Source organism: Geotrypetes seraphini, chromosome 12 (genome assembly GCF_902459505.1).
Source record: "Geotrypetes seraphini chromosome 12, aGeoSer1.1, whole genome shotgun sequence".
Taxonomy (NCBI): domain Eukaryota; kingdom Metazoa; phylum Chordata; class Amphibia; order Gymnophiona; family Dermophiidae; genus Geotrypetes; species Geotrypetes seraphini.
The window spans coordinates 47,822,007-47,841,908 of record NC_047095.1 but is presented as its reverse complement, the minus strand read 5'-3'; the positions used below and the strand labels follow the sequence as shown (position 1 = coordinate 47,841,908).

The following is a 19,902-nucleotide window of genomic DNA, read 5'->3' as shown; positions in this document are numbered from 1 at the left end:
GGCAAGTGAATCTTCTCGTCAATCTGGCAACGACGCTAATGAATGAATGTCGGAACCAGTTTGTTTACATAAAGGCAGTATCATATGGAATCCGTACATATCAAATTTAGAACTGTAGACTATCCCAATCAAAATTTATAGGATTTTAAAGTTATGGGACAAATATGTCCCTTGGTCCTGAAAGGGTTAAGGCAGAGCTTATAGGAATGGGGACAGGGAACAGCGATAAAACTCGTGAGGACGTGGAAATTGAGTTCCTGCGGGGATCCGGAAAAATCTGTCCCTGGGTCATTCTCTACTTCAACTACTACTATTAATTCTCTAGTACAAACTAGAATGTTTGGTGGCGATGGGTAGGTTGTTTTTTTTTAGGGTCTTTGCCAAAGGACTTAAACTCTGCCTTATACACTGACATAGCCGTATCCTTGATTTAAGGATAAACATGCAGAGAACTGTGCCTATTCTTGATTAAGAAATAGCAATGCTCGAGTGACTCTGAAGTAATACCTGAGCTGCACAGTCCATGAAAGGTCATTGGATTACCAGTATTCTAATCAAATAAGGTTGATGTTCCTGTCCAGTGAAGCGTGGAAATGCACAGATTCCTCTAGACGGCTTAGCAAACACAGGAAAGCATTTTAATATTAATCCATATGAAAGATAAACTCTGCTCACATGCAGGCCAAAATGTAATTGACCACATTTTTGCTCTTCACATAATGCCTTAAAGCTTCTAACATTTAAACAAAGCCCTTTCTAAGCTAAGCTGGGTTCTTAATTGATTTTTTTTTTTTTTTCTTTTGGAGTCTCATGTGGGCTTTGCCATGCCGGCAAAGTGTGCACTCTGGTGGGAATAGGAGTGAGACACAGAGTAATTATTGTTTCTGGTAACACTGGTGATCAGGTGCAGACTGACCATCGGGATATGTAGGATCTTCTAGAATCTTCCTTAACTCTGGTCTCTGAGGCTTGTCGGAAGTGAAGGGGCAGACCCTCTCTTCTTACCCACTGGGCTATGTGGGATGAGAGGAGGAAGAAAACTCACCGAGTAGCCCTAATTTCAGTGGCCATCTTATGTGAGCCTGTCCTCTTTACTCCACTAAGATAAGTCTTCATTCATCTAAATGAAGTCAGATCCAGGCCAAGCTTTGATGGACATAAAGAGTAAAGGGGTCAATATTCAAAGCAAATTAACTGTACAGTACAGGGGAGGCTTAAATCTCTCGAGAATGGCTCTCTGTGCCACATATCAGCACTAACCGGCCATTATTAGAACCAAGTCACACAGAGGTATTATGGGGGTAGAGTTGATGAGGAACCAGCAGTTATGCAGGAGCAGGCTATATTCAGTGTCGGTGTCCACATAGCTAAGTGGGCATATAGAACCACACAAAAGCAATCCTAGCTCTGTCCACTTAGCTATGTGGCTGCTGTGCACTGAATGTCAGCCGGCACTCCTCTTCACCCTAGGGAAGCGGAGACTCAGAGGAGACATGATAGAGACTTACAAGATCATGAAGGGCATAGAGAAGGTGGAAAGGGGCAGATTCTTCAGCCTTTTGGGAGCTACAAGAACAAGGGGGCACTCGGAGAAATTGAAAGGGGACAGGTTTAGAACCAATGCTAGGAAGTTTTTCTTCACTCAAAGGGTGGTGGACACCTGTAAAGCGCTTCCGGAGGGTGTGATAGGACAGAGTACATTAAGGGGATTCAAAGAGGGATTGGACAAGTTCCTGAAGGATACGGGGATTGAGGGATATAAATAGAGGTAGAGATAGGATCATGAAAGGGTATAGAAAAATGAACAATGGGATTGAAAGGCTTTTAGACAAAGGATCACTTACAGGTCATGGACCTGATGGGCCGCCACATGAGCGGACTGCTGGGCGCGATGGACCCCTGGTCTGGACCCAGCGGAGGCAACTTCTTATGTTCTTATAACTTACAGATGTGGCCTGAGGGGTTCTCTAATCCCCCTAAAATTACCCTTCCCTCCTTTATGACCCCCCCATTCAAATTCCTCCGTCCTCCTGCAGAAATATTCATTCTCCAGCAAGGACCCCCATATCCATAGGACCCCTCAGGCCTAACTTTAAGATCATTGGTGAAATAGGGGGTCCAAAGGGCAGGAATGATGCCCACTTGCTCCTGACCCTCGCGACCCCAGCTTCAAAATGCAAATTTTGGTAATTAAGTTGTGGCCATAAATCAACCTTTGGGATTTCTAGTGGTCTCATAAATTGTTTGCCATGTTGAAAGTATTGGTATTTGGAGGAGTAAAATATATTTGTGCATTTTCTTTTTAAAGCAAACTTTAAAATCCTCCTAAAAAAAAGAAGGATTGATTTCCAGTGACTGGTAGCAGGAGGGATCTGATTTAGACTGCTCTGTTAAAGCAGAAATTTTTAGGCACAAACCTTTGTGAGTGGCAAGATGTTTTTCTGCACTTTTCTTATGTAGACAGAACAGAGAAAGTGATTTTGATTTTCTTGTGATGCCTGGACTAAAACCATGGCTCTCTCTATTCATGATACATTAGAACAGGGGTGGATTGACAGTGATTTGGGCCTTCTACTACTAATTATTTCAACAGTGCCACCAGACGTACGCAGTGCTGTACAGAGTCACGAAGAAGACAGTCCCTGCTTAAAGGAGCTTACAATCTAAACAGACAAGACAGACAAATAGTATGCCATGGATACAGTTAAGGGGAACGGTTAATCACTGGTTAGGTTAGTGGGCAGTGGGGAATGGGGTTATGAGTTCAAGGCTATATCAAAAAGGTGGGTTTTCAGTCTGCTTTTAGGGAAGGGAAGGGGCGTGGCATGTTGGACAAACTCAGATAGTTTATTCCAGGCATAGTGGGCAGCTAGATGAAAGGAACGAAGTCTGGAATTGGCAGTGGACAGCTCGATGAAAGGAACGAAGTCTGGAATTGGCAGTGGAGGAGAAGAGTAAAGCTAAGAGCAGCTTATCTGATGAACGGAGTTCTCTGGGAGGTATATAAGGAGAGATAAGAGAGGGGAGATATTGAGGGGCAGCAGAATGAACACACTTATAGGTCAGCAATAGGAGCTTGAACTGTATGCGAAGGTGGATAGGGAACCAGTGAAGTGACTTAAGGAGAGGGGTGACATGAGCGTAACGAGGTTGGTAGAAGATGAGTCAGACAATAAGGGTCATGGGCCCCCTAACCACCTATCAAAAGTGATTAAACTAAATGGAAGCTAGCATAGAGTGGACTCCCTACTGCTGTTCTGGACAATTGGGCACTGCCCTGTTCTCCCACAGTCTGTCCCTGCCTTAGAATTAATTGGCAATTCTATGTCAGATCATGGTGAAAATCTCAGACATAGGCACGGTGGCCCAGTAATGATATCAGTCCAAGAGGTTTTGTAGCTATTGCAGTTGCCTCTCCCCTGGGACATTTTTTTGAAGATTTTATTTCTCTGGTCCTCCAGGTGTGATCTGTCCAATTTTATTTTTGTTTTGTTTTTATTTATCAAATTTCAATTTTTTTTTATCAAGCATTTACATCTTGTACAGAAAAGAATGATCTAGTTACATAATTCCTCAAGAAAAGCTGTTAGATGAGAAGGTTCAAAAACACATACTTCACAGATCAATACTTTATTATGACATTACATGGATATCTCAAATAAAAAAGTCCTCCTTTCAAAGTAAACTCCAGTTTTCAAACATAGAAATTGACGCCTTCACTTTTGTGTATCTCTAGATACATCAGGAAATAAGCCCTAAAAATTCCATATGTCTGTCCAGTTTTAGACCTTAGGAAATTGGAAGAGTGGGCATCCAAAGGACAGATGATACACATTGGTAAAAATAATCCAAATCATAGTTACCCGATGTTAGGTTCTACCTTAGGAGTTGACACCCGAGAGAAAGATCTAGTTGTCATCATAGACAATGCGCTGAAATCTTCTGCTCAGCGGCCAAAAAAAGCCAACAGAATGCTTGGAATTATTAGAACAGGAATTAAAAATAAGGCTTACTTGAGTATTGTGTGCAGTTCTGGTCACTGTATCTTAAAAAAGATATAGCGGAATTAGAAAAGGTTCAAAGAAAGATGACCAAAGGGGTGGAACTCCTCTCATATGAGGAAAAATTTTCAGCTTGGAAAAAGATGGCTGAAAAGGGATATAATAGAGGCCTACAAAATCCTGAGTGGTACAGAACAGATAAACAAATCAACTGTCTATTCTTTTAAAAAGTACTAAGACTAGGGGACAATCAATGAAGCTACATGGTAATACTTTTAGAACAAATAGTAGAAATATTTTTTCACTCAGAAAATAGTTAAGCTCATTACCAGATAATGCAGTAACAACAATTAGCATATCTGGGTTTATTTAAGGTTTGGACAAATTGTATTGAAATAGAAATGGGGAAAGCCACTGCTGTCCCTGGGATGGGCAACATGGAATCTTGCTATTTGAAAGGGCCAGATACATATGTATGTAGGCAACATATGTACTCATTCATTGCCTGGTGGATAATTTGTTCATGCACAGTGCAGTGCTCGGCCTTTAGTCATTTGGCAGCCACGAGGTCAGAAACATGGACGCTCCATTGCAAGATTGCACCATCGAAGAACGACGCACTTTCTTTGAGCAGAAGGAGCGAAACCTGTGAATATTCACCGTCAGATATTGACTTAGTATGGACATGGCACCATGAATTAACAAAAAGTTTGAGTGGGTAAAATTTTTTAAGCGGGAAGAACGGGTGTAACCGACAAAGGTTGTTCTGCTTGCACATCAACATCGCGCACATGAGCACATTGACAAGGCGGCTGCCTTGGTTAGAGAAGACCGATGGTGTTTCAGCTGGCTGTAGATTTGGACATCTGCTATGGATCTGCGTTTGCCATAATGCACGATGACGTGAGATGCAGGAAAGTCTGCGCACGAAGGGTTCCCAAACAGCTTACTGGTCTGCACAAGCAACAAGGTGTGGAGGTTGCGACCCAGTTCCTGAGACTGTATGAAGTAGATCCGAGTATTCTGGAGAGAACTGTCACCGGCATTGAGACATGGGTGCATCACTGCGACCCGGAGAGCAAAAGACAAAGCATGATGAAATAAAGGAAGCGGGAGCAGCCGAAAAACTTCTCTGCAGGTACACAGAAGCTAGTTGAACGATATAACAAATGCGTCGTGTTGCATGGGAACTATGTTCAATTGCTCATAGTTACTTCTAGTAAAGCCGTTAAAATGTATTTTGCCTTTACTTTTTGATTTACCCTTGTATATCCTTCTACCCTCTTTCTACATCAGGTCTATTTACAATTACCAGCTGGGGGTCCAGTTGCTGTGCATACAGAGTTGAGCATTTGAATGTGCAGGCCCAAAACTGTGGGGAATCAGTTCCAGCAGTATTACACTTCGAGGGAGAAAATGTTCAGTTCTGGAAGAGATTAGAAGCATGGATGATCTGTAGGGCTTTTGATCCAAGTCAGGGGTATGGGTTCTGTGGTTTTTCACACTGGTTGGGTTTTTATTGACTTGTTATTGTAAATACATTTTTTTTTAAATGTGTACCTCACTTTCATTGATTTTGAAGAGGCAAGTGATCAAGTGTAATTAGCTCCCCCTTTTATGAAGACACGCTAGGCTTTTTTTATCGCCAGCCACAGTGGTATTAGCTCTGAACAGTGGTATTAGCTGTGAACAAGAGTGTTACATTTGAAATTTGGGACAATTAACTTATAAGGAGAAATCAGGTGAAAAACAACTAAAGACCCATAAGGCAGGCTAAAAGCCGAAACACTGGCAGTGTTGGGTCTTTCATTGAATAAAGATTCACCGGTCCCAGTTCTGTTGGCCTGTGCACTCCTTGCTCCGAGTATTAAGTTTTTGCTCCAAGTGTTAAGTTTGCTCTGAGTATTGAGTTTTCTACTTGCTCCGTGCTCCTTGCTCAAGTGTTAAGTTTGCTCCAAGTATTGAGTTTTCTACTGGCTCTGTGCTCCTTGCTCCGAGTATTAAGTTTTTGCTCCGAGTATTAAGTTTTCTACTTGCTCCATGCTCCTTGCTCCAAATGTTAAGTTTGCTCCCGAGTATTGAGTTTTCTACTGGCTCTGTACTCCTTGCTCCGAGTGTTAAACTCCTTGCTCCGAGTATTAAGTTTTTGTTTCGAGTATTAAGTTTTCTACTTGCTCCTTGCTCCGAGTGTTATGTTTTTGCTCCAAGTGTTAAGTGTGATCTGAGTATTGAGTTTTCTATTTGCTCCATGCTCCTTGCTCCAAGTGTTAAGTTTGCTCCGAGTATTAAGTTTTCTACTTGCTCCATGCTCCTTGCTCCGAGTGTTAAACTCCTTGCTCCGAGTGTTAAGTTTTTGCCTTGAGTGTTAAATTTGCTCTTAGTATTGAGGTTTCTACTTGCTCCATGCTCCTTGCCCCGAGTGTTAAGTTTGCTCCGAGTATTAAGTTTTCTACTTGCTCCAAGTGTTAAGTTTGCTCCGAGTATTGAGTTTTCTACTGGCTCCGTGCTCCTTGCTCCAAGTATTAAGTTTTTGCTCCGAGTATTAAGTTTTCTACTTGCTCCTTGCTCCGAGTGATAAGTGTTTTCTTAGGCACCGATAACCATGATTCTGTTAAAGGTGCTTAAGTGTGATTGACATGCGGCTGATGCCATTTTTTTCTAGGCACCGTTTACAGAATCCGGGCCTAAGTGCTCCTGCGTTAACTTTTGTGTTATCCAGTTAGGACTAAATCCCACTTATGGCACTGTAAAAACATCAGTGCGGAATAAAAATGCGCTTAGTAATATTCTAGAAACCATGTCTGAAGTTAGGCACAGTTTACAGAATATGCCTAGTGGTTGGACCCGCAACCAAAATTTAGGTGTGACCATTTATCCCAATGTGTAAACCTGTGACTAAATTCTGCGCAGACTGAGCATATTGTGCCACAGTGCACATCATTTTTTAGGAACACCCGCAACCCACCCATGCCCCTCCCATGGCCACACCCCCTTTTGGTATCCATGCATTAGAATTTATACGTACCACTTTATAAGAATACATTTAGAAAGTTGTGCATGTAAGTTCTAATTAGTGTCAATTAGTGCCGAGAGTTGTTTGTTAGTGACCAATTGGTGCCAATTGGCCCATTAAACAATTAAGTTGCATATGCAGTTTTGGCCAAGCAGCCAAATTTGAGCACGCAACTTAATCCGGGGTGGGGGGGGGGAGGGGGGTAAGTGTGTACATCTGTCAGCAGAATAATTTGCAGAATTAAAATAAAAAAAAATGATTGAAAAGACATCTTTTTTTTTTTTTACAAAATGAAGTATTGAACCCAAATTGTGAACTGTGAATTGAGTGAGACGGCACTGGTCGCTTAATGGGTTATTTTATTGTTTGCGATTGCTTTTGCATGTTTTGCTATGATGGATTATGTATGTATTTTATTGTGACCCGCTTTGGTAAAGGTGGGATACATATTAATACAGTGATGCCTTGGCATCCGAACTTAATCCGTTCCAGAACCCCGTTTGAGTTCCAAAACGTTACCGTTCCAAGACAATTTTTCCCATTGAAAATAATGGAAACTGGATTAATCCGTTCCTGGGTCCCACAAACACAAATTTTAACAGTAAATACACTGGATTTTAGGGGCTGAAACACACACATGCAATGTGCAGGCTGTTTGGATTCCAAAGCAGAGTTCGGATTCTGGGGCAAAATTTACTACAAAAAAAGTTTGGATTCCAAAACGTTTTAGTTCTGGGGCGTTCGGATTCCGAGGTACCACTGTACTATAAACTACTAATTGCAAAGCACTAGCTGGAAAGCACCCCCGCCCATGCCATGCCCCCCCCCCAATAAATTTTAAAAACTAAATAGCACGTGATTAATTCTCAGAAACAGGCAAATTACCACAGAATAAACTATAGGGTCAATTAAGATTATGCTTGGATCGTTATAGCTTTAAGAGATTGCTTAAAACAAAACTATTTGTCGATGCAAATCTTTGAATTACTCCCTTGGACTTTTATTCTAAATCGATCTGTACTGACAGTGAAGGATGATACTGAGGTGTCCTCAGGTTGCACTTATTAAAGATGTTTTGAATTATTGTAAAATGTTATGTATGTGTTATTTTATGTACGTTATCTTGGAAACTTCTGAGACTCTGTCCCTGGCAGTGTTCAAATCCCAGCTAAAGGCCCACTTTTTTGAAACTGCTTTCAACGCTTAACTCTCCCCCTCACTGCTGTCAGGTACCTGCTATAATCTCCCCAACCCTGCTGCTGTCAGATACCTATGCCCACTATAACCTCCTCAACCCTGAAATGTCCTATCTAAATTAGATTGTAAGCTCTTCTGAGCAGGAACTGTCTATTGTATATTAGAACGTTACAGCGCTGCGCACGCCTTTCAGCGCTATAGAAATATTAAATAGTAGTAGAAGTGGTATATACATTTTTAAATAAATAAACAAGTTTTGCAATAGCCTGTTTTTCACCCACTAAACACACATTATGGTTTTATGCCCTTCAGTAAAAGGGCCCCTCTGAGGGTTATGCTCTTTAATTGGTTTCTTTGAAAATTAAATACAGCTGAGTGCTTAAATTTGCGCTCAAAATTTCACTGAACTCCTAATTTTAGGAGCATAAAATGTGGGTGGAAATAGAGGAGGATTTAGGATGGGGAAGAAGTTAGGAGCTTCCCACTGATTTTCAGCCCTGGGCTCATATATTTAGCCAAATGAATGGGAGATGTAAATTTATAAGCATAACTTTCAAGCTCTTAAATCAAGATGAATTTTTAGCTGAAAACTTATGCTGCAAAGTTTGGCTAAAAATAGGAGCATAAATTTAGGAGCTCAGCCTTTTTAGATTATCGAGCCCTTAATTATTATCTCGTGTGTAGCTCAGTTTCATTTCTACTTCTGCATTTCTACAAAAATGATTGTGTGACAAAAATAACATTTCTGTATCCTGCTTTTTTTTTTAACTGCTCAAACATTTTCTTGTTAGTTTTAGGTTTTAATAACCACTGGTATTTGAACAATCATTCCCAGAATACTCATGAGAACACATTTGCACATAAATCGTAACAGTTTTCACAACTGCCTAGAAATGATAATATTAATGACTTCTTCTTTCTCTCTTTTTTTTTAAATTCCAAACACCCCCACCCCCCCCTCCCCTTCTGTAGGGGCAGATTTGACGCTTGCGGCTGATTTAATGCCTACCTCATTGTGGAACGTTTCGAGAGAACTAGACCAAGGTAAAGAAAGGAAACTAGGAAAAACCTTGAATCCTGAATTTGAAAGCAGACCATGACATTTCTAGATTAAAGAGTAAAGGTTAAGAAAAATTAAGGGAAAGAAATCTTGTCTGACTTGTTATCATCTGACATTTAATTACTCACGGTGAGCAGATTTCAAGGGGAATGTTTTCCTTTTCCCCTGGTAAAATCTTCCACAGATGGTAAAAATGTTTCAAGATGTGAATTACAGGGGTTTCTGACCTGCCCGACATTTTGGCAGGATGACCTGACTCAAAGCAGTAGAAAAATGGAGGGAGCGAGATACTAATGTTATTGCCTGAATAATGTCCCAGTGGTTAAAAACAAGCTTTCCTTTAAAAGGTGGTATATTTTTTGTCATTCAGGCTTCCCTACAAAATCCTCATTCTGCAGTGCCTCTGTAAGGATCGGGATGCATTTAACTAGTTCTGTCTTTGGTCTAGATTCACTAAACCCACCGATTGTGTCCCGACCAGTTTGCGATCGTTTCCCAACCCTGACCCGATTCACTAACCTTCTGCCCGATCAGTCTCCCACCCAATCCGATCCACCCATGCAAATGAGGTGAAATGGCATGCATAAGTAGGAAGCGATCGATTCACTAAGCAGAAGAAGAAACACCGATTAGGTTTGCCGATCCGAAATGAAGCGACTGCAGAGGACCAGTCGCTTACTGCCCCTGCCGACTCTCTTGCCCTCTGCCGCCCTGAAATCCCAGTATCGAGGTCACAACCCCAACCATCAAACCAAAAAATATAAAACTGCAAAACTGTAAAATATCTCTACATATGCATACGAACTCCCTTTTTATATATTCTGCAAAAGCGCAGTGCTAGCCCGTGGTTTTAACACGTGGGTTTAAAGCGTGTTCTGTTTCATAATCTGGCTTCACAAAACAGTGTGTTCTATTCCATAATATGGCTGCACAAAAATCATTCCACTCGTAGGGCCAGCAAGTAAACTGCAGCCACCCCTCCCCCTTTATTTTGAGCTCGCTTGTGCGAACAACCAACAAGGATAATCTGCGCATGTTTTCTCAATCGCTCTGCAGCAATCCATGGGATCGCTTGTGGGCGTGCGTCCGATCAGATCATTTGCATGCTGAAGCTGTAGTGAATCGGTCGCTCGGTAAAATTCGGCCACGGATAGCCCGACAACGATCCAGATCGGTGAGTTTAGTGAATCCAGGCCTTTGTTCCTATAACAGAAACCATATGCTGCATACACACACAGATATTTAGGGGGGGAATTCATCAACGGGCACTAAGTGATTTAATGTGTACCAAACACTAAGATGCCCATCATATTCCTATGGGCGTCTTTTCAATTAGCGCACACTAAATCGCTTAGCGCCCATTAATGAATTTCCTCCAGAGAACATCAACATAGCAAAGTATTCATTGATCATTTTAAGCTGCTCCGCTTTCAGCATACATTAAATCTAAGGTGTCTCTATACTTTCCAAGATGATGATTAAAATACAACCTCTTGTTATTCTTCTAATCCTTTGGGATTCATAAGACAAGGCGAAAGCATGTGAGCAAACAAAAATACAGCTTGCAATGTCACCGCAGATGTAAAAGACTGACAATCCCAGCAGGTAGGATTAAATTTTGCAAATCTTGCCCAAATTTGGGTAGTCAAAGGAAGTGGGAAAAGGATGAGACGCTTTTCCAAAAGGCGCCTTCCTCAAGAGTCTATGTACAAATAAGCACGGTACATAAATGAAAGCTCAGACAAATGCGCGCAGGACGTCAACGCGCCGGATTAAAAGTTAAATTTAAAGCGCTCTGAGGGTGGGGGGGAACCCCCGAGTTTACTTAGAAATGTTGGCGCTGCCGTTGAGGGGTTTGGGGGGAACCCCTCCCCCATTACAAAGGAAAGTGTAATTTTTTCCTGTATTAGGGAAAAATTACACTTTCCTTTCTAAGTGGAAGGGGGGGGGTTTCCCCCACCCACCCCCAACAGCAGCGCCAACACTTCTAAGTAAAGTATGTGTGGGGGTTCCCCCCCCCGGTCCCCCTCAGAGCGCTTTAAATTTAACTTTTAATCCAGCGCGCTGACGTCCTGTGCGTATTTGTCTGAGCTCCTTTGTCCGCGTGTGATTGTCTGGCGCGCTTTAGTCCTGTCACCAATAAGCACACACATCAATAATATGTTCCCTCAAAATATAGAGAAAATAAATACAAAAGTAAAATTTCTACATACATTTAAAAAAATATTCTTACTGCATCCAAAACATATCAAAGTTTGGTCAAAGTAAACATCGGCTTAAAAACATTGAAGTTTTAAAAAGCATATATGCAAACTCATGAAAAACAGTATGCAAAAAGGAAACATAAAGACATCGAGGTAAAAAAAGAAACTCTAAAATCCATATCTAGTGACAATTATGATATTCTTTTTTTTTTTTTTTTTGTAACTTTATTTAGTTTTTAATGCCAACAAAAAGTGCAAAGTGATTTGTTTCACCTTCATTTGAAACCCTTGGTAGAGAGGGTGAGGGCAGAGGGATAAGTGAATAAAAGTCAGGGCTGGTATGCTGTTACCTAAGCAGGACCCAGGGCAGAATCTGGGGGAGGGGGCCTTCAAAACCTTCCTTCAGACTGCCTACTTCTGCTTGAGATCACTATCCCTCTAACATGGCTGAAGTCCTTCATCTACAGTCTTTTAAATTTTGAATAAAGTACAAAACTCACCACTGAAAATCTGATATATAATGGAGGGGGCGCAATAGGCAGTTCTGACAAAGACAAGTTCTAAGGGCTCCTTTTACGAAGGTACGCTAGCGGTTTTAGCCCACGCACCGGATTAGCGTACGCCATAGCGCGCGCTAGCCGGAAATCTACCTCCTGCTCAAAAGGAGGCGGTAGCGGCTAGCGTGCGGGGTAATGTAGCGTGCTCTTCCACGCATTAAGGCCCTAGCACACCTTCGTTAAAGGAGCCCTAAGTATCGTACTGCCGCGAGCACTTGAGATTTCTATATCCCCATGCAATACATATGGTTTAGGTGTACTAGTGATTTCTGCTATACTGATTTTCATAATGCATTAAAAAATGCATTCGAGATAAAGAAAAAAATGAAGAAAGGATTTTTCTAATTCATCAAATTTTGTATTTTGCCACTAGATATCCAACTTTTGTATTTTCATTTAATTATACGTATTTGTTCATTACCTCCAGCTACACGCGAGGCGATGGACAAAGCAAAATCATCTTCTGATTTACATTAACATCCGTTGCATACAAAATATTTAAATAGCAAGTTCTATCAATAGAAAAACAATGAAATACAGTAAAGTTAAAACATAACACAATTTATAATACCTAAACAACAGATTTAGAAGACAAAATTTAAGGGTTCTAGGGTGTTCCCCTTTTTTCAATCATTGTAGATTTTACTGTATATACCTAAAAGACACAAGTGCTCCAACAAAAATGGAAAAATTTAGACTAATCATAAACTCTACAAAATAACCATATTTTTAATACCTTTTCAAATGATTGTAGATTCTCTGCAAACCACAAACTGCCTTAGAGAGTAGGTGCAATAGCACAAGGTGCTAACGTGTTTTCACCAGACAAACCTCCTAAACGGTGGGATTATGCAAAACAAATCAATGTGAGGAATTTAATCCCAGCTTTAAATTACATATCCTCAGGGGTCATAAGAAGCTGGGGGTAGGTTTTGAAGGAAGGCTTTGGGGAGTGGGAATGGGATATGTGAGGAGTGATTTTAGATGTGGTTTTAAGGGGGGCAGTATTTTGGCTATTATCTCGACTTCATTGAACGTTTCACTCAGTGGTATAGTAAGGGGGGATGGACCACCCCAGGTGTCACCTTCGTGAGGGATGCCGGCACCCCTCTTCCCCCCGCATACAGGGCCGGATTAATCAATAGGCACATTAGGCACGTGCCTAGGGCCCGAAACTGTGAGGGGGGCCCACTGAAGGAGGACAACTCACCTTGCCATCAACGACAACGGGCCCCCCTCCCGGCATGAACGGCAACGGGCCCCTCCTTCCGGCATGAACGGCAATGGGCCCCCCTCCCGGCATGAACGGCAATGGGCCCCCCCTCCCGGCATGAACAGCAATGGCCACCCCCCTCCCGACATGAACGGCAATGGGCCCCCCTCCCTCCTCCTGGCATGAACAGCAAAAGGCCCCTCCTCCCGGCATCAACTGCAATGGCCCCCCCTCCCGGCATCAACCGCAATGCAGCCGGATCTGTTACTGGTAGGACCCACGATGACTGCTTCTGCCAATCCATCCTCCTCTGACATCACTTACTTGCTCCGGAAGAAGTGACGTCGGAGGGGGATGGACCAGCAGAAGCAGTCATCGCGGGACCTTCCAGTAACAGATCCAGCTGCATTGTGGTTGATGCCGGGAGGGGGCCCGTTGCCGTTGCTGTGGGGGGGGCGTTGCCGTTGCTGCGGAGGGGTGCCATTGCCGTCAGCTGTTATAATGCTTTCAGGCAAAGGAGCTCAGAGGGCAGAGCCAGCAGCAATGTTTGGAGGGGGAGAAAGGAGCATGGAAGGGTGATGGAGGAAGAGAAAGGGGGCAGGGTGGTATGGAAGGGTTGTGAGAAGGATGGTATAAAAGGGTGGTGTAGGAAGAGAAAGGGGGCAGGATGGTATGGAAGGGTTGCGAGAAGGATGGTATGGAAGGGTGGTGGAGGAAGAGAAAGGGGGCAATTGTTGATGGAATTGTGTGCAGGGAAAAGGAAGGATACTGGATGAAATTGGGTTGGAGGGAAAGAAAGGGGGCTGATGTTGATGGAAGTGGGGGGAAGAGAGAGGAGAGAGTGAAATGCTAGACCATGGGGGTGTGGGAGAGGGAAGGGAAGAAGAAAGGAGAGAGATGCCAGATCATTGGAGGAGGGAATGGAAGAAGATGGATGCCAGACCAATGAGGGTGAAGGGAAAGATGGACGGGGGAGGCATACAGTTTCTGGAAGTGGCACAGAAGGACAAAAGACGAAAGGAAGATATTGACAAGAAGATGAGGAGAGTAGAAACCAGACAAGACAAAGGTAGAAAAAAAATTTCTATTTATTTATTTATTTATTTATTTATTTTGCTTTAGGGGACATGCATCACTGTTTCTGTGGTGTTGCATTGTATGCAGAGTCCAGCTTCTTGGTGGTTTTATTTAACTTTATCTACATATTTCTATTTTATCCCCCCTTTTACAAAACTGTAGAGCATTTTTTTAGCACGGGCCGTGGCTAAAAACCATACTACAGTTTTGTAAAAGGGGGGAGAGGTTAGTTTATGATTACATAATCCACGCTAGGTGAAGGTGTTTTCTGTGACCTGTTTGTATGAAAGACATGGTTTTTTGTTAGCGTTGACTAGCCTTGTTTGGCGAAATGCATCAGGCATGGTTCATGGGAGCACCTTGATTTGAATCTCCTTATTTTCTGCCAATCTTCTTTTGTTTCATGTTGGATTCTTTGGTGGACTGCTTGCCTTGTTGCTTCAATGCAAGTTAACATACATGGAGTGGAACGTACTAGAGGAGTTGCAGATTTGGTTGTTTATACATACATATGGGTTACAGTTGGTTGATGTAGAGTGAGGCAGTTGAGAGGCGTTGTAAATTTGGTTATTAATATAGACTTATATTTCGGATAGTATTACTGCTTTACAGATATTTGAACATTTTTATATATGCATGGAAAGGGTTCAGAGTTAAAGTTCTGGGTAAGTAGGTGGGAAGGGAAGGAAGATGTTCAAAGATGTTTGGGGGTTGCATAGAAGAAAAACTGTGCATTGGTTTGCTAATCTTTGTTTTGAATTAAAAAAAAAAAAAAGAAATACAAGTGGAAATAAAGAAGTAAATAAGAAAACAGATAAATGGGGCGGGACAACATGGGTGAGGCAGGGCGGGGCATGGGCGGGTTAGGGGCGGGGCAAGGCCAGGGGGGCCCAGTGTACTTGTGTGCCTAGGGGCCCTCGAAGAATTAATCCTGCCCTGCCCGCATACTTCTTTAAATGTTTGCCGTCGCGAGAAGCATCTTCTACTTGCTGCTCACGCCAGCCTCGGCTCCCTTCTGACATCACTTCCTGGTAGCACGTGACATCATAAGAGAGCTGAGGCCGGTGCGAGCAGCAGGTGAAAGATGCTGCTCACGCCAGTGAATATTTAAAGAGGGACGTGGGGGTAGGGGGTGCCCAAGTGGTGGGGAAAAGTAGGGGGCACCAAAGCAGCAGGGAAGAGTGGGGGGGGGGGGGTACAGGGCGCAGCAATGCCGGGCGCCAACGCCCCTCATTACGCCACTGCTTTCACTGTTTGGTCGCATGCCCTGATAATATATTTTGTTGTTGTATTAGAAGGGGATGGAAGAAATATTGTGGTCTGTGTAAGGCACACTGGGACCCTATTTACTAATCTACGGCAGGCAAGAAAATATTACAGTGTCAAACAAGGCAAGATTTCCTGCCGAGGTCAAGAGCAGCCTTTTAATCGCTTCTTTAATAAAGAGCGCTAATATTTCACAGTAGATGCTGTCAGCGTGACCTGTTAAATACCTCTCCATTTCATATTTATTCTGTCTAACTGGGCTTCTGATCTTGGGAAAAGCCAGTATGGACAATCTGTCACATTAAAATAAGTGTGTGTTATTATTGTCATTACTGTAGAATTCCTTTCGCTGCCAAAATTCTTAATTCACAACAAGGGAATAATAGCACAAGACAAGCTTTTATTTCTTTGATTCTGCTCTCCGCCCTCCTCGTTAGATTGTGCTATTCCGTGAGTTTCCACGTTCCTCCTCCTCTCCCCCAAACTCATCCCATATTTCTTCTCCCAAGTCCCTTCATCTAGCTGAGCCATTGCGGTTGAAGTTTATCGACTGAGAGACTTCAGAACCCGAAACAAGTTGGCCGTCAAGCCAAGGTTGGTGGGTGTTAATCTTCAGGGCTGACTTTGACTCCCTCTGGGGCTTGCGAACAATACTTCCACACACACACACAGTAATCTTATAAACAGGCTGTCTAACCTGGAGAAGAGACAGCTGAGAGTGGGGGGGGGGGAAGACATAACAGAAGTGTGTAGAATACTGAGTGGAGAGGAAATGGTAGGCATGAATCGCTTGTATACTCTTTCCAAAAATTACTCCAGGTAAGGGGGACAAACAATGAAGCTACTAAGTAGTAAATTTAAAACACATCAGAGAAAATATTTCTTCATTCAACATGTAATTAAACTCTGGAATTCATTACCAGAGAACCTGGCAAAAGCAGTGGGCCTGATATTGAGCCAGTGGCAGGCACAATGTTTGATGTCCCCCATCAGCATTAAACCAAGATTTTCAATGTCGGCTATATCTGGTCGCCTCTTTTCCCTTTTCTCAGGAGTTTTTCTCATTGTGATTCTTTACCCTTTATATTTTGTTTAGTACCGTATGGGGAGTGTGTGTATTTTGTATGCCTTTTTTCCCTTTTTCCTTGGTGTTAAGTCTGGTATTCTCATTGGGAGTGTAACTTTTTCACAGCATGACCAATTTCATTTTGGATTATATGATGTATGAGGCAACTCTCATTTAGACCTATGTCTGGTGCTGGTCACCTTTGAGATTTTGCCTGAGCCAAAGGTCGTCGTTATCCACAAAGGGCTCATATTGATGTCCATTATTCTAAAGCTTGTTTTCTCCCATTGAGTGATCGTTTGGTCAGACTTACCACCCAGGATTTAGGTATTTTAGCAAATTCTTCGGTGTTACTTTTTCTAGGATAGTATTGGCTATCATCCTAAGGGTTTTTTCATTGTGCTGTTTTGGCTATATCTGGCTGCCAGCACTGAATATCTGATTTGGGGGGTCCACTAAAAAGTTAATTGATTAAGCCCATATCAAGCGGATGTGGTCCCTCTCCACAAAAGTGGAAGTAAGGAAGAAGTAGGGAATTATAGACCGGTAAGTCTGATTTCTGTGATAAGTATATTAATGGAAACGCTTTTAAAACAGAGAATGGTGAAGTTTCTGGAATCCGGTGGATTACAGAACCAGAGGCAGCATGGATTCACTAGAGGTAGGTCTTGTCAGACAAATAGATCAATTTATTTGACTAGGTGACCAGAGAATTGGATAGAGAGAGTGCGCTAGATGTGGTGCATTTAGATTTTAGCAAAGCTATTGACGGTGCTCTTGAGATGGGCCCCAAAGTGACGGGTTGGGTCAGGAACTGGTTGAGTGGAAGACGACAGAGGGTACTGGTCAATGGAGATCGCTCTGAGGAAATGGATGCTACCAGTGGGGTGCCTGAAGGTTCTGTTCTTGGGCCTGTGGTTTTTTTTTTAACATTTTTATAAGTGATATTGTTGAAGGGCTGATCAGGTAAGATTTTCCTCTTTGCGGATGATACCTAAACCTGCAAGAGAGTAGACACTCCGGATGGTGAGAATGACATGAAGAAAGACCTAGCGAAGCTTGAAGAATGGTCTGAAATTTGGCAGCTAAAACTTAATGCTAAGAAATGCAAGGTCATGCATTTGGGCTGCAAAAACCCAAAGGTTGGAAGGAGGAAGGTTGGACTCTGTGGGGGAGGGGAAGGTAAATTCTGGACCATTTGTGTTTGGGGGGAGAAGGTAAAATGTTGATCTAGGTTTGTGTGTGTGGGGGGGGGGGTTGGAAGTGAGACAGAAGTTAAAATGCTGAATCATGTGTGGGTATGTCTTGGCATTTTTAGCACCGGGTAAGCATGCTGTAAGATGAAAAGGGTTGAAAATCATTGGTTTGATGGCCGAATCGGGGCAGCATCCCAGGGGCATATGTGGGAGGAAGGGTGTTATTTGATATTATTCAATGTTATGATAAAACCGGGAATATGTTCAAGGAATGTCTAGTATTGGAACATCATGTTACTACAAGCTGTCTGTCCCTTTGGAAGAGACTGCATATGTGTCTAAAATGGTTCATAGTCATTCGCGCGCAAGACTTCAGCACGCCGACATTAGAGTGCAGACAATTTAGCGCAAGACCCTAGTGCGCCGCCAGAAAACTTACTTTTAAAGAGTTCCAACGCGGGGTGTGAGTGGGGAACCTCCCCAGTTTACTTCATACTCTTCACGCTACTGTTGTTGGGGGGGGTTGGAACCCTCCATTATAGAGTAAACTTAACTTTTTCCCGATTTTTTTTTTTTTTTTTTTTTTTAGGAAAAAGTAAAGTTTACTCTATAATGTGGGGGGGTTGCACCACCCACACCCTCCCCCAATGGCAGCACAAAGACTATGAAGTAAACTGGGGGGGTTCCCCACTCACACCCCGCGTTGGAGCTCTTTAAAAGTACCGTATTTGCCGGCGTATAAGACGACTTTTCAGTACCTTAAAATCCTCCCCAAAGTCGGGGGTCGTCTTATACGCCGGGTACTGTTTACATGCCCTTACTTTACATGCCCTAACATCTCCTTCCTTACCTCCTTACGGTGCTTATGGTACTAGTAAACCTGCCGGGACATCAGCGGGGCCATGGCGGGACATCAGTGTGACAAGGGTGCCAGCTCCTTCATCCTGCGCAGCGGGAAGCAGCGGCGCTCTGGCCCCACCCCTTTTCTCTTGACTACGTCTCTCGCACATGCGGCCGTGTGTGGAGTCTAGCCCTTAAGGAAGTTGCGGGGGCGAACAGGAGGCTTTTGAAGGCTTTTAAAGGGAAACTGTCATGCCAGCAAACTTGCTAGGGACTTGCCCGGCACTTGCTCTCTCCCTCTATGTGTTATCTTCCTTCTATCATTGACAGTTTCAGTTTGGTTAACAGTTTAGAAAACAAATAGCATGGCAGCTCCCATGGGTTTATTGTTCTATTCAGCTTTAGTGAATTAATTAAAATTGTTGAAATAAATTCTGATGTTCTTTTAAGTTTTATTTGTTGTGCAGAAGGTGTGCGGAAGAAGGGGTAGTCTTATATGGCGAGTATATAACAAACTCTATATTTTAACTGTAAAAGTTGGGGGGTCGTCTTATACGCCCAGTCGTCTTATACGCCAGCAAATACGGTAAGTTTTTTGGCAGCGCGCTGGGGTCTTGCGCCGAATTGTCTGCGCTCCAATGTCGGCGCGCTGAACTCTCATGTGCTTTTGTCCCGTCACCGTCTAAAATAGTGTTACTTTTGCAATTATGTTCATGTCTTCCTAAGAAAACCAATTTAAATATAAAATTACCTCCTTGCTTCCTCAGTTTTGTTTGAGGTATTTTTTTTTTTTTTCAAGGGTGGGGAGAAAGAGTTCTTGGAAGACATCCCATAAAGCCTGTCCATTAACGGCTGTGTTTGTAGGGTCCTGCTAGCAGCGAAAGCAGTTAGTTACCACAGCCTTGTTTGAATGTTTTATTTTAGCTCCAGCACATTTTCTCTGTTTTGTTTGCTTTTCCACCGGTAGAGTGTAAAGTGTGTTTTCACTTTAGCATTTGTGTTTGTTTAATGATTTTTCAATAAGACAGGATATGAAATATGGGCCTAGAACACAAACTGAAAGCCGAAGCCTCGTGAGCAGGGAGGGTTATGTCAAACACTTTTCCCTCACCATCACCACCACCACCTACTGAGAAAAGTCACTTTTTTTTAGGTTTATTAACTTACACTGGAGTTTGCGAAATGGTGCTAGAGGCTTGTGAGGTAAATGCT

At 42.7% G+C, this 19,902-nt stretch overlaps 1 protein-coding gene across 3 annotated transcripts in view; it reads left to right on the top strand.

Annotated features, from left to right (window-relative positions):
- ROR1 (receptor tyrosine kinase like orphan receptor 1) overlaps positions 1–19,902 on the top strand; it is a 349,815-nt gene that overhangs the window by 192,004 nt on the left and 137,909 nt on the right. For 2 of the 3 annotated variants that reach the window (XM_033916718.1, XM_033916717.1), the window contains exon 2: positions 9,184–9,255. The exons of the other annotated variant lie outside the window; for it this stretch is intronic. In XM_033916718.1, coding sequence (XP_033772609.1) covers positions 9,184–9,255 — 72 coding nt within the window. The remainder of the gene's footprint in view (positions 1–9,183; positions 9,256–19,902) is intronic. 3 annotated transcript variants of the gene reach the window in all.